The sequence below is a fragment of the Hemitrygon akajei genome, chromosome 25, assembly GCF_048418815.1.
Source record: "Hemitrygon akajei chromosome 25, sHemAka1.3, whole genome shotgun sequence".
NCBI classification, from domain to species: domain Eukaryota; kingdom Metazoa; phylum Chordata; class Chondrichthyes; order Myliobatiformes; family Dasyatidae; genus Hemitrygon; species Hemitrygon akajei.
In genome coordinates, this window is record NC_133148.1 from 6,710,197 (window position 1) to 6,724,768 (window position 14,572).

The 14,572-nt window shown below is 42.9% G+C and overlaps 1 protein-coding gene across 1 annotated transcript in view; it reads left to right on the forward strand.

Moving 5' to 3' along the window:
* The window catches only part of LOC140716345 (snake venom vascular endothelial growth factor toxin ICPP-like), a 94,338-nt gene that overhangs the window by 62,947 nt on the left and 16,819 nt on the right, over window positions 1-14,572 (forward strand). The window contains exons 5-6 of the mRNA XM_073028990.1: window positions 2,660-2,689; window positions 2,788-2,850. Coding sequence (XP_072885091.1) covers window positions 2,660-2,689; window positions 2,788-2,850 — 93 coding nt within the window. The remainder of the gene's footprint in view (window positions 1-2,659; window positions 2,690-2,787; window positions 2,851-14,572) is intronic.

The following is a 14,572-nucleotide window of genomic DNA, read 5'->3' on the forward strand; positions in this document are numbered from 1 at the left end:
CTGCCTCAGCAAGGACCTGGACCCATTGCAATTTGCCTATTGCCACAATAGTTCAACGGCAGATGCAATCTCAATGGCTCTTCACACAGCCTTAAACCATCTGGCCAACACAAACACCTACATCAGGATGCTGTTCATCGACTATAGCTCAGCATTTAATACCATCATTCCCACAATCCTGATTAAGAAGTTGCAGAACCTGGGCCTCTGTACCTCCCTCTGCAATTGGATCCTCAGCTTCCTAACTAGAAGACAACAATCTGTGCGGATTAGTGTTAACATATCCTCTTTGCTGACGATCAACACTGGTGCACCTCAGGGGTATGTGCTTAGCCCACTGTTCTATTCTCTATATACACAGGACTGTGTGGCTAGGCATAGCTCAAATACCATCTATAAATTTGCTGACGATACAACCATTGTTGGTAGAATCTCAGGTGGTGACGAGAGGATGTACAGGAGCGAGACATGCCAACCAGTGGAGTGGTATCACAGCAACAACCTGGCAGACAACGTCCCTAAGACAAAAGAGCTGATTGTGGACTTCAGGAAGGGTAAGATGAAGGAACACATACCAATCCTCAAAGAGAGATCAGAAGTGGAGAGAGTCAGCAGTTTCAAGTTCCTGGGTCTCAAGATCTCTGAGGACCTAACCTGGTCCCAACATAACAATGCAGTTATAAAGAAGGCAAGACAGCGACTATACTTCATTAGGAGTTTGAAGAGATTTGGTATCTCAACAAATACGCTCAAAAACTTCTGTAGATGTACGGTGGAGAGCATTCTGACAGGCTGCATCACCATCTGGAATGGGGGGCTACTGCACAGGACCAAAAGAAGCTGCAGAAGGTTGTAAATTTAGTTGGCTCCATCTTGGGTATTAACCTACAAAGTACCCAGGACATCTTCAAGGAGTGGTGTCTCAGAAAATCAGCGTCCATTATTAAGGACCTCCAGCACCCAGGGTATGTCCTTTTCTCACTGTTACCATCAGGTAGGAGGTACAGAAGCCTGAAGGCACACACTCAGTGATTCAGGAACAGCTTCTTCCCCTTCATCATCCAATTCCTAAATGGACATTGAACCCTTGGACACTACCTCACTTTTCTAATATATATTATTTCTGTTTTGTGCTCGATTTTTAATCTATTCAATATATGTATACTATAATTGATTTACTTATTTGTATATTTTTTCTTCTTCGTCTATATTATGTATTGTATTGAACTGCTGCTGCAAAGTTAACAAATTTCACGACACATGCCGGTGGTAATAAAGCTGATTCTAAGTAGATCTGCTGTTATTCCTTATTTAAATGTTTACAGACTAACATTCATATTTTTATTCATTCCTAGTTAGTTAGGAAACTAACTGAATTCCTTCTTTAAGTATTATGGCTAGCCTCACTTTCAGTTGCAGGTCAATAGTCTACAAATTCAAATTCAGGCCCCACCCAACAGACATACAGCTTAACTCCTTTCACGACAAATCCTCCAACATCACAACTTTTAAACAAAGTAAATATCATTCAGTCACTGATCAAAGTCTTAGCAAAAATAATCAGTTCTTCCAGAAAATTAAATTCAGATCCTTCAAAAGAGAAATAAGCTAATAAATCCAACCGTACTAAATCTTCTACGTCTTGAAGCATTTCGTTCTTTGATTTTGGGTGGCTTGCCATCTTGTTTCTTGTTTTGTTGGATGAAATAGCTGGTTATCCACAGAAAGTTGATTCACAAACTTATACAAAAAAATCCTGACCAAATCCCCTGGTATGATTTAACAGAACTAATTCCCAGTTACACAGTAGAGATCTTGGACACTCGCCTCTGCCGATATTGTCCTGTTACAGCTGCTGCTTGTTATAACCGTAGCTTCAATAAATATTTTATCGCTATTGTCCCTCCTCCAGGGGTTTCACCCAGAAGTTTTCAAATAACTAGGGTAAAGGTACTCACTACTAATTCCACTTTTAATAGTTTATATCTTTTTTTAGTTTCTATAGGTTGCTGCATTTCTGTCACTTGTCCACGTCTGCATCAGCTACGCCTCTTTCTCACATCACTATTTTTCTCCAAGTTCTTTTTAAAAAAATTCAGTAAACCTTGTTTTCATCCCTCCACAGGTGGCGCTTTCTGACATTACATCTTTGGATTTAATTAACCTGGGTTACGTTAGGGTTAACTGGGGGTTGTCAGGGGTTGCTGGGCAGCACAGCTTGAAGGGCCAGAAAGGCCTATTCCGTGCTATATCTCCAAATAAATGAATATAAGATTTTAACCTGCTTGGATATTACCTTAAAACCCTTGACCTGCTGAACATTTCCAGCAATATGTTTCTGTTTTAAAGACAAACTGTATATGGGGACTGGAGGCCCCAGACTGGCAAAGGAACAAGGGAGGCTTTGGGAATTTGATTTTCCTGCATGAGCTGTTCTGATGTAGAAAATATCTCTTCAAAGCTCTGGCAGTACAGTATACTCAGAAGTAATTCATAAAGAGGACTGGATAAATGTTTAAACAATATATTCACAGGGCTTTTGGGAGAGAAGAAAACAGCTAGATAGTTTTCAAAGAGTTAAGGTGGGCTGAATGGCCTGTTTCTGGAGATTCTGTTACCACAATTTCCTCTTAAATCTCTTCTCTTCTTTATTTTTCAGACCACGGCGGAAGCGATTGAAAGGCGACAGGTACAGGAATTCTGTTACCAGTTGTACAACTCAGGGACACTCTTCAGGCCAGAGGGTTCCTCTCCCTTGTGCTTCACAGGCGTTCTTTTCTCTTTCAGAAGCAGCAAGAGGAAAGGCCACAGGAGGAGGACCAAGCTGGAAGATGAGCCAGAACTCAACCAGTAAGTGTATCCCCATGTCCAGGTTTCTGCTCCTATTGTACAATTCATTTGTGAGAGGTCACCATGATCTATGTATGTTTAGATAGATTCAGTCTGCAGTCCAGTCAACTAATCCAGTCGAGTTTATTACAAGATGCATAAGTGCATGTTCAAGACCATAAGACATGGGAGTAGAATTAGGCCATTGAGTCTGCTCCACCATTCCAACATGGCTGATCCTGGATCCCAATCAACCCTATACAGCTGTCTTCTCGCCATAACCTTTGATGCCCTGGCCAATCAGGAAACCATCAACATCTGCCATAAATATACCCACAGACTTGGCCTCCACCACAGTCTGTGGCAGAGCATTCCATAGATTCACTACCCTCCGGCTAAAAATATTCCTCCTTACCTCTGTTCTAAAGGGTTGACCCTCAATTTTGAGGGTGTGCCCTCGAGTTCTGGATACCCTGCCCCCACCATAGGAAACATCCTCTCGACATCCACCCTATCTAGTCCTTTCAACATCTGGTAGGTTTCAATGAGATCCCCACGCATTATTCCTAAGATCTAAGATCCCGATGCATCAAAGATCATTCTTCTAAGATTCACAGGTTGCAATGAAAAAAGTACTTGCGGCATCATTACAGGCACATAGCATCAGGTAAACATTAAGAAAAACCAGGATTAGGCATAAACTATTCACCAGTTTTACAACAAAGAACAGAATTAGAGAGTAAAAAGAACAGAGTTAATTTTACAAAGTCAAATTTTCAGTGTTGCTAAACTGTAGTGATTAGGGATTTTTCTGTTGGTTCAAGTACCGAATAGTTGAAGGAAAGTAGATATTCTTGAACCAGGTAGTGTGGGACTTCAGGCTTCTATGTCCTGCCAGATAGGAGCTGTGAGAAAATGGTTGGAATGAAACAGACTCGATGGGCTGAATGGCCTATTTCTGCTCCTATGCCTAATGGTCTTATGGTCTAAGATGACATGGTCCGGATGGTGGGGATCTTTGGTGACAGATGTTGTCTTCTTGAGGTAGTGTCTCCTGTAGATACTACCAATGGTGAGGAGGTAGGTATAGGGCTGAGTTCACTATTCTCTTAAGTATTTATGTTCCTGTGCATTTGATTTGTCCTGTTGCAACCAGTCAGGATACTTTCAACAGTGGAAATGTGTTAGAGTGTTCGATGACAAGCCAAATGTTCTTAACCTCCTAAAAATGTAGAACTGTTGGCATGCCTTCCGTGTGATTGCATCCATGTGCTGGGCCCAAGACAAGGATTCTGATATGTTAACCCTCAGGAATTTAAAGCTGATGACTCTCTCCACTGCTGATTACCCCAATGTAACCTAGCATATGTTTGCCTTCCTCTTCCTTCCAGAAGTCAACAATCAGCTCTCAATAGGTTGTTGATATGGCACCACTTATCCAGGTGTCATTCTTTCAGGCAGAGATCCTTTTTTCTCCATTAGTCCTCTGCTGGAAGAATTTTACAACCATGGTAGCACTGAGGAGGCTTTCTACCAATTTAGATTCTGCCTGTCAAAAAACCAAGTACCCTTTGCTCCATCGTGATGAAGATTTACTTCTTCAAGGGCCATTTTACTTTCACTTTTTACTTTTTACTTCAATTTACTTTTTCAAAGCTTGCAGAGGGATTTGGACCAGTTGGAAAAATGGGCTGAAAAATGGCAGATGGAGCTTAATACAGACAAGTGTGAGGTATTGCACTTTGGAAAGACAAACCAAGGTAGAACATACAAGGTAAATGGTAAGGCAGTGAGGAGTGCAGTAGAACAGAGGGATCTGGGAATACAGATACAAAATTCCCTAATAGTGGCGTCACAGGTAGATAGGGTCATAAAGAGAGCTTTTGGTACATTGGCCTTTATAAATCAAAGTATTGAGTAAAAGAATTGGAATGTTATGGTGGATTGTATAAGGCATTGGTGAGGTGGAATTTAGATAGATAGATAGATAGATAGATACTTTATTCATCCCCATGGGGAAATTCAACTTTTTTCCAATGTCCCATACACTTGTTGTAGCAAAACTAATTACATACAATACTTAACTCAGTAAAGAATATGATATGCATCTAAATCACTATCTCAAAAAGCATTAATAATAGCTTTTAAAAAGTTCTTAAGTCCTGGCGGTAGAATTGTAAAGCCTAATGGCATTGGGGAGTATTGACCTCTTCATCCTGTCTGAGGAGCATTGCATCGATAGTAACCTGTCGCTGAAACTGCTTCTCTGTCTCTGGATGGTGCTATGTAGAGGATGTTCAGAGTTATCCATAATTGACCGTAGCCTACTCAGCGCCCTTCGCTCAGCTACCGATGTTAAACTCTCCAGTACTTTGCCCACGACAGAGCCCGCCTTCCTTACCAGCTTATTAAGATGTGAGGCGTCCCTCTTCTTAATGCTTCCTCCCCAACACGCCACCACAAAGAAGAGGGCGCTCTCCACAACTGACCTATAGAACATCTTCAGCATCTCACTACAGACATTGAATGACGCCAACCTTCTTAGGAAGTACAGTCGACTCTGTGCCTTCCTGCACAAGGCATCTGTGTTGGCAGTCCAGTCTAGCTTCTCGTCTAACTGTACTCCCAGATACTTGTAGGTCTTAACCTGCTCCACACGTTCTCCATTAATGATCACTGGCTCCATATGAGGCCTAGATCTCCTAAAGTCCACCACCATCTCCTTGGTCTTGGTGATATTGAGACGCAGGTAGTTTGAGTTGCACCATATCACAAAGTCCTGAATCAGTTTCCTATACTCCTCCTCCTGTCCATTCCTGACACACCCCACTATGGCCGTGTCATCAGCGAACTTCTGCACATGGCAGGACTTTGAGTTATATTGGAAGTCTGATGTGTACAGGGTGAACAGGACCGGAGAGAGTACGGTTCCCTGCGGCGCCCCTGTGCTGCTGACCACCGTGTCAGACCTACAGTCTCCCAACCGCACATACTGAGGCCTATCTGTCAAGTAGTCCACTATCCAATCCACCATGTGAGAGTCTACTCCCATCTCCGTTAGTTTGTGCCTTAAGATCTTGGGCTGGATGGTGTTAAAGGCACTAGAGAAGTCAAGGAATGTAATCCTCACAGCACAACTGACCCCCTCTAGGTGAGAGAGTGATTTGTGCAGCAAATACGTGATAGCATCCTCCACTCCCACCTTCTCCTTATACGCAAACTGAAGAGGATCCTGGGCGTGCCTGGTTTGTGGCCTCAGATTCTGTATTATCAGCCGCTCCATGGTCTTCATCACGTGCGACGTCAAGGCAACAGGTCTGAAGTCATTCAACTCCTTTGGTTGTGGTTTCTTCGGTACCGGGACAATACAGGATGTTTTCCACTGTCTGGGTACTCTTCTCTGCTCCAGGCTCATGTTGAAGTATTGTGAGTATTGTGTGCAGTTTTGGTCACCGAATTACAGGAAAGATATTAATAAGGTTGAAAGAGTGCAGAGAATGTTTACAAGGATGTTGCTGGGACTTGAGAAACTGAGTTGCAGAGAAAGGTTAAATAGGTTAGGACTTTATTCCCTGGAGTGTAGAAGAATGAGGGGAGATTTGATAGAGGTATATAAAATTATGATGAATATAGCTAGAGTGAATGCAAGCAAGCTTTTTCCACTGAGGCTAGGGGAGAAAAAAACCAGAGGACATGGGTTAGGGGTGAACGGGGAAAAGTTTAAAGGGAACATTAGGGGGGGGCTTCTTCACACCGAGAGTGGTGGGAGTGTGGAATGAGCTGCCAGATGAAGTGGTGAATGCGGGCTCACTTTTAACATTTAAGAAAAACTTGGACAGGTACATGGATGAGAGGTGTTTGGAGGGATATGGTCCAGGTGCAGATCAGTGGGATTAGGCAGAAAAATGGTTTGGCACAGCCAAGAAGGGCCAAAAGGCCTGTTTCTGTGCTGTAATGTTCTATGGTTCTAAGGACATCTCGAGCACTTGTAGAACATTATGAAGGTTACAGCGTCCACCCCCTCAAGCAACGAGTAGTAAACCCCCACCGTCTTCTGCACGAAACATTTTTGTTTCTTCTTCTACCAATTACTTTAAATCTGTTCCTCATGGTTTTTGACCCCTGTAAAGCAAAGTAGGCCCTTCCTGCTTCCTGAGGCCCCTCATAATTTTATCCACTACTCTGATCAGTCTCTTGTCTCAAAGAAAATGACCGACACTTATCTAATCTTTCCTCATGGCTAAATGTTTCCTGATAAATCGCCTTTGTGAAATCCCTTGCACAATGGTATCTTTCCTGTGCAGTCCATACAAATCGGGCCTCATAATCATTCCCAAAAACAATTGCCTTCAGCTGCTCAAGGCCTAAATCCCTCCACCTCTCTTTCATCGAACAGCGTAGCAGAGGAACAGGCCCTTCGATTCTAACCCCATCCACCTGCACCTGGTCTGTATCCCTCCCTGCCTGGTCATGAGCTTGTCTAAATGCCTCTTAAATGTTACTGTGTTATCTGTTCAAAGTACATATATGCCACCACATACAACCCTGAGATTCATTTTATTGCAGGCATTCACAGTAAATACAAGGAACACAATAGAATCAGTGAAAGACCACACCCAACAGCACAGACAAGCAACCAACTGAAGACACGCAAAGTTACAATGGATATGCTAAAAGAGGGTATAAAAAATCTCCACAACTGGAAAAATACTGCCAGTGATAATGCTCATAATTATTGATACAAAAAGTTTACTTGTCTTCATCTATACCTATTAATATACATCAACAATTTTCTTAAAATTTCTGAAAAAGTGCCCGAATTTTTGACAGATGGAAAAGGAGAAATCACAAATGATCTGACAAAATATTCTTTTTACTTGTTTACAAATTATATATAAAATTGTAAAATGATGCATCTCGCACCTGATCACCACTCACTGAGATAACCACAATATATTGACAGAAGAGCAGAAAGGGTGTGAAAGAATGTAACGAACAACTGATAATAGATTCTGTAATTCTAAATCAAGCCTGGTGGAGAAGCAGAAATCTTTCATGTTGTTATATTGACTACCAAATAGCATTTGATTCAGTCCCACATTCATGGTTAATATAAACTCTTAATATAGAAAACTACACCCAATACTTGCTAAATGTCTAGAACATCTGATTGGTGTACTATAACCACCCTTTCTATTAATAACCAAAACAGAACAATCACCTTTATCAAAATAAACCAAAGCATTTCTCTAAGCCCACTATGTCTAGCTTTAAACCCGCTCTCTAATTGACTGAATCGGATGAAAATAGGGTATCAAATCAGAAACAACCGAACGAATTGTTCCCTGACACACCTTCTATATGTGGACAATGTGAAATGATGAGCTCCTTCATCAGTAAAGCTAAGCAATTAATTTAAATAGTAGAACTGTTTTTGAAAGATACTGTATAAACATGGACTGGATAAGTGCAGAACATTAAACATAAAGAAAGGTGCAAAAGAACCAGCAGAATTTAAAACAGAGCAGCAGGGTATGATACAATCAATGGATGAATATGAAACATATAAGTACCTGGGATATCAATAAGCTAAGAAAATAGATAATACTGTGATAAAGGGAAAACTTTCGAGAACCAGGTGTGAACAACTTTACTCATCTCAATACTGAGCTGATTCCACAACCTATGAACTCACTTTAAATCTGTGTTTTACTATTTACTTATTGATTATTTTTGTATTTCCACTGATTGTCTTCTGTTGCACATCAGTTGTCTGTCACTCTTAAACATAGAACATAGAATAGTACAGCACATTACAGGCCTTTCAGCCCACAATGTTGTGCCGACCCTCAAACCCTGCCTCCCATATAAACCCCCACCTTAAATTCCTCCATATACATGTCTAGTAGTCTCTTAAACTTCACTAGTGTATCTGCCTCCACCACTGACTTAGGCAGTGCATTCCACGCACCAATCACTCTCTGAGTGAAAAACCTTCCTCTAATATCCCCCTTGAACTTCCCTCCTGTTACCTTAAAGCCATGTCCTCTTGTACTGAGCAGTGGTGCCCTGGGGAAGAGGCGCTGGCTGTCCACTCTGTCTATTCCTCTTAATATCTTGTACACCTCTATCATGTCTCCTCTCATCCTCCTTCTCTCCAAAGAGTAAAGCCCTAGCTCCCTTAATCTCTGATCATAATCCATACTCTCTAAACCAGGCAGCATCCTGGTAAATCTCCTCTGTACCCTTTCCAATGGTTCCATATCCTTCCTATACTGAGGCGACCAGAACAGGACACAGTACTCCAAGTGTGGCCTAACTAGAGTTTTATAGAGCTGCATCATTACATCGCGTCTCTTAAACTCTATTCCTCGACTTATGAAAGCTAGCATCCCATAAGCTTTCTTAACTACCCTATCTACCTGTGAGGCAACTTTCAGGGATCTGTGAACATGTACCCCCAGATCCCTCTGCTCCTCCACACTGCCAAGTATCCTGCCATTTACTTTGTACTCTGCCTTGGAGTTTGTCCTTCCAAAGTGTACCACCTCACACTTCACCGGGTTGAACTCCAACTGCCACTTCTCAGCCCACTTCTGCATCCTATCAATGTCTCTCTGCAAACTTCGGCAATCCTCTACACTATCTACAACACTACCAACCTTTGTGTCGTCTGCAAACTTGCTAACCCACCCTTCTACCCCCACATCCAGGTCGTTAATAAAAATCACAAAAAGTAGAGGTCCCAGAACAGATCCTTGTGGGACACCACTAGTCACAACCCTCCAATCTGAATGTACTCCCTCCACCACGACCCTCTGCCTTCTGCAGGCAAGCCAATTCTGAATCCACCTGGCCAAACTTTCCTGGATCCCATACCTTCTGACTTTCTGAATAAGCCTACCGTGTGGAACCTTGTCAAATGCCTTACTAAAATCCATGTAGATCACATCCACTGCACTACCATCATCTATATGCCTGGTCACCTCCTCAAAGAACTCTATCAGGCTTTTTAGGCACGATCTGCCCTTCACAAAGCCATGCTGACTGTCCCTGATCAGACCATGATTCTCTAAATGCCCATAGACCCTATCTCTAAGAATCTTTTCCAACAGCTTTCCCACCACAGACGTAAGACTCACTGGTCTATAATTACCTGGCTATCCCTATTACCTTTTTTGAACAAGGGGACAACATTCGCCTCCCTCCAATCCTCCGGTACCATTCCCGTGGACAACGAGGACATAAAGATCCTAGCCAGAAGTTCACAATCTCTTCCCTTGCCTCGTGGAGCAGCCTGGGGAATATTCCGTCAGGCCCCGGGGACTTATCCGTCCTAATGTATTTTAACAACTCCAACACCTCCTCTCCCTTAATATCAACATGCTCCAGAACATCAACCTCACTCATATTGTCCTCACCGTCATCAAGTTCCCTCTCAGTGGTGAATACCGAAGAGAAGTATTCATTGAGGAAATAAATAAAAACACAAAATGCTGGCAGAACTCAGCAGACCAGACAGCATCTATGGGAGGAGGTAGTGATGACGTTTTGGGCCAAAACCCTTCATCAGGAGGGTGATGAACCCTTAAAAGGAGTGATGAAGGGTTTCAGCCCGAAATGTTGTCACTACCTCCTCCCATAGATGCTGTCTGGCCTGCTGAGTTCTGCCAGCATTTTATGTTTTTATTTATTTCCAGCATCTGCAGTCACTCGTGTTGCCTATTCATTGAGGACCTTGCTCACTTCCACAGCCTCCAGGCACATCTTCTCACTTTTATCTCTAATTGGTCCTACCTTCATTCCTGTCATCCTTTTGTTCTTCACATAATTGAAAAATGCCTTGGGGTTTTCCTTTACCCTACTCGCCAAGGCCTTCTCATGCCCCCTTCTTGCTCTTCTCAGCCCCTTCTTAAGCTCCTTTCTTGCTACCCTATATTCCTCAATAGACCCATCTGATCTTTGCTTCCTAAATCTCATGTATGCTGCCTTCTTCCACCTGACTAGATTTTCCACTTCACTTCATGGTTCCTTCACCCTACCATTCTTTATCTTCCTCACCGGGACAAATTTATCCCTAACATCCTGCGAGAGATCTTTAAACATCGACCACATGTCCATAGTACATTTCCCTGCAAAAACATCATCCCAATTCACACCTGCAAGTTCTAGCCTTATAGCCTCATAAGTTGCCCTTCCCCAATTAAAAATCTTCCTGTCCTCTCTGATTCTATCCTTTTCCATGAAGCTCTTTGTGTGTAGTTTTCCACTGATTCTTTTGTATTTCTTTGTTCTAAACTGTGGATGCCTACAAGAAAATGAATTTCAGGGTAGTATATAGAGACACGTGCAGTATGTGCTTTGATAATAAATTTACCTTAAACTTTGAGCTTTAGAGTCCAAGGGCACAGCCTCAGAATAAAGGGATGTCCCTTTAAAACCAAGATGAGGAGGAATTTCTTCAGCCAGAGGGTGGAGGCCAGGTCATTAGGTATACTTAAGGCAGAGATTGATACGTTCTTGTTTGGTAAGAGGATTAAGGTTTATTAGGAAAAGTTAGGAGAATGAGGTTGAAATAAATCAGCTATGATTGAATGGCAGAGCAGCCTCGATGGGCTGAATGGCCTAACCCTCCTTCTATATCTTATGGTCTTCTGATCTTCCTCTCTCTTAAAAGATGAGAGCTGTCCTCAGCACATCTTGGGTGTGTTTGGATGTGAACAGAAATGATGCATTTCACTGTATGTTTCAATGTACATGTGATAAATAAATCTGAATGAGTGTTAATCTGAAACTGAAAATACAGTGGATTACATTTATTTGGGCCATTGGTTAATCGAGACAGCTACTTATCTGGGGCAACTCTTAAAAGCAAAAACTAATTGAGAAACTACAGCAGGATTCCCTTCATTTTTTTGCTTAATTTAGACAGGAGACCGTTGCTATACAGTTTCAAACTAGCATCAGTCATGTACACTTGCGTGGCACCGTCCTTTGAGCAAACAGTTTTTAAATAGAATCAGCTGAATGTGCTTGTGATCAAAAAGCAGCAATTTTTGTCCCTGATTGTTGGTGGTTTCAAGTATTCAGGCTTGGAGATGCCAGAAACGTCTGGGTGTGAAAATGAAATTATTTCACTATTTCAACGGGTTAGGAACAATGAATTTGAAGGTATTGACAATCATCTTAAATGTTACAATGAAAATGAAGATTAGGAGGATGCAATCTCTGAAAGCACCTTATGAAGACAGTCCATTATCTGCACTAGGAGTCTGCGCTGATCTTGTTCATTTAGAGTCAATCAAAAAAATGCAGAAGTGTACACTCCATTGATAACTACCAGGAAGTAATACATATATCTTTATTGAACTACAGTTGTATAGGGTCACATAACTGGGAGAAAATTCACAACCACCGACATTGAGATGGGGTTTCACTTTAAGAGGCTGGTCTGGCGTGATGACGTTTTTAGTACATTTCTGTGTGTAGGTTTAGGAGTTCAATAAAATGTGTTACGGGCAATAGTAAGCCATCGGAGCTAATGGACCACATGCTGTCTCTCCTGGGAAATCACCATCCATGGTCTATTTTTAAAGAACCCTTCATGCAGCAATTACCTGATCAAGTTTGCATAGCCTTCGCTAATGCACCCATGAGGAACTATAGGGAGCTTGCTAAAATAGCCGATAGCCTACACTCGGCTAGGCAGTGATGTGTCATTCCTCCTCTTTTCTCTACCTCAATAAGCCCAGTCAGCGAGACCTGTACTTTTACCATGCTCACTTTGATAGGAACCTTGCGACTTCAACAGCACCAGCACATTGGGACATCAGAGGTTTGTGAACACTGTGGGTTCTGGTTGCCAGGGTGATGCTTCCTGTGTGACACGGGTGCTCAAGTGAGTGTGCCAGCATCACCTATTGATTGAGAAGACAAAATGTGACCCAGATTTACGGGACACAATGGGTGATGCTCTGCTTCAGTGAGTGACGTTACACAAGGGAATTTGTCCTGGCTAAAGTGGTTAGACCTCTGCTCGGTGCAGATTTCCTGTGTGCCCAAGGGCTGTTAGTCGATCTTAAGAACTGCCGGCATGTGGATCTCAAGGACTTTGGGTCATTACCCTGCTCCCCCAGTAAGATCCCCACAACGACTCTGTCAAGTCCATGTACCACCACATGTGAGTTTACTCATCTGCTGGGTGAATTCCCAGACCTCACCAAGTCTACATTCTCCACTCTCCACTACAGTCACAAAACATGTGGTGAAGCACCACATTCCCACAACTGGCCCACCAGTCCATGCCCGCGCACGTAGACTGGACACAGAAAAGCTGGCAACTGTGAAAGCTGAGTTTCCCAATATGGAAGGACACAGAATTGTTTGCCAGTCGAATAGTCGCTGGGCTTCACCTCTCTATATGGTCCCTAAATCCAATGGTTGTTGCCACCCATGTGGTGATTACTGATGCCTTAACAAGGCCACCACCCCCATTTGTTATCCCATCCCATACATTCGACTTCTCAGCACATTTAGCCAGAAAGTTAATTTTTCCCAAAGTTGACCTAGTTACCATCAGGTGCCTGTGTGCTCGGAGGACATTCCCAAACAGCTGTGATAACCCCGTTTGGCCTTTTTGAGTTTCTGCACATACTGTTTGGACTGAAAAATTAGCAAAGAATTTCCAACAGCTGATGGACTCTGTATTACAATCCAAACATGTATCCCATCTCCGCACACTTTTCTAGCACTTAAGCCAACACAGGTCGATTAATGACCTTGCTAAATGCCAGTTTGGGTTGTCAGCCATTAACTTTCCTGGCCATCACATCTCCACAGAAGGAGCGAAACCCCTCCCATCAAAGGTAGCCGCTATTATGGATTTCCCACCACCCCACACTACTAAAAATCTACAGGAGTTTTTAGACATGGTGAATTTCTATCACTGCTTCATTACAACCATATAACAATTACAGCACGGAAACAGGCCATCTCGGCCCTTCTAGTCCGTGCTGAACACTTACTCTCACAAGCTGTTGAACTTATGCTCCCCCTGTATAGTGTGCTCAAAGGCAATACCCCTAATCTAGGGCTTGACTGGCCAGTGGACATGGCCAGGGCATTTGATGATACCAAATGACCTCTTTCTAATGCAATCCCACTGGTGCACCCACTCCCCAACACAACCGTAGCCATTACTACTGACACCTCAGACTGTGCTCTGGGTTCTGTGCCTGAACAGCTGGTCAGAGGCCTGTGGCAGCTGTTCGCTATCTTCAGCCGGCAGCTCCGTCCTCCGAAAGGAAATACAGCACGTTTGACTGTGAACTTCTAGGTCTCTATTTGGCTGTCCATCATTTTCATTGTTTTCCAGAGGGTCGTCGTTCCACAGCGTTCATGACCATATACACATGCACACAATAGTCAAAATATCAGAACCTTGGTCTGCACAGCAGCAATGCCACTTGGCCTAAGTATCAGAGTTCACAGCTACCAAGGGGAAAAATATTGCCATGGCTGATTAATTCTCAGGTCCAGCCATTGAGGCCATACACGTCGGGGTTGACTATGCCAGTGCGGCAGCCGACTCAGTTACTGACCCAGAGGTCCAGGCTTACTGAACAGCAGTCACAGGTTTGTGGTTGGCTGACATTAAGTTTGGGGAAGCTGGGCTTTCTCTAAAGTGCAATATCTCAGTCGCCATGGCCCCACTGTGTCCGCAAACTGGAAATAGACTGTTTTC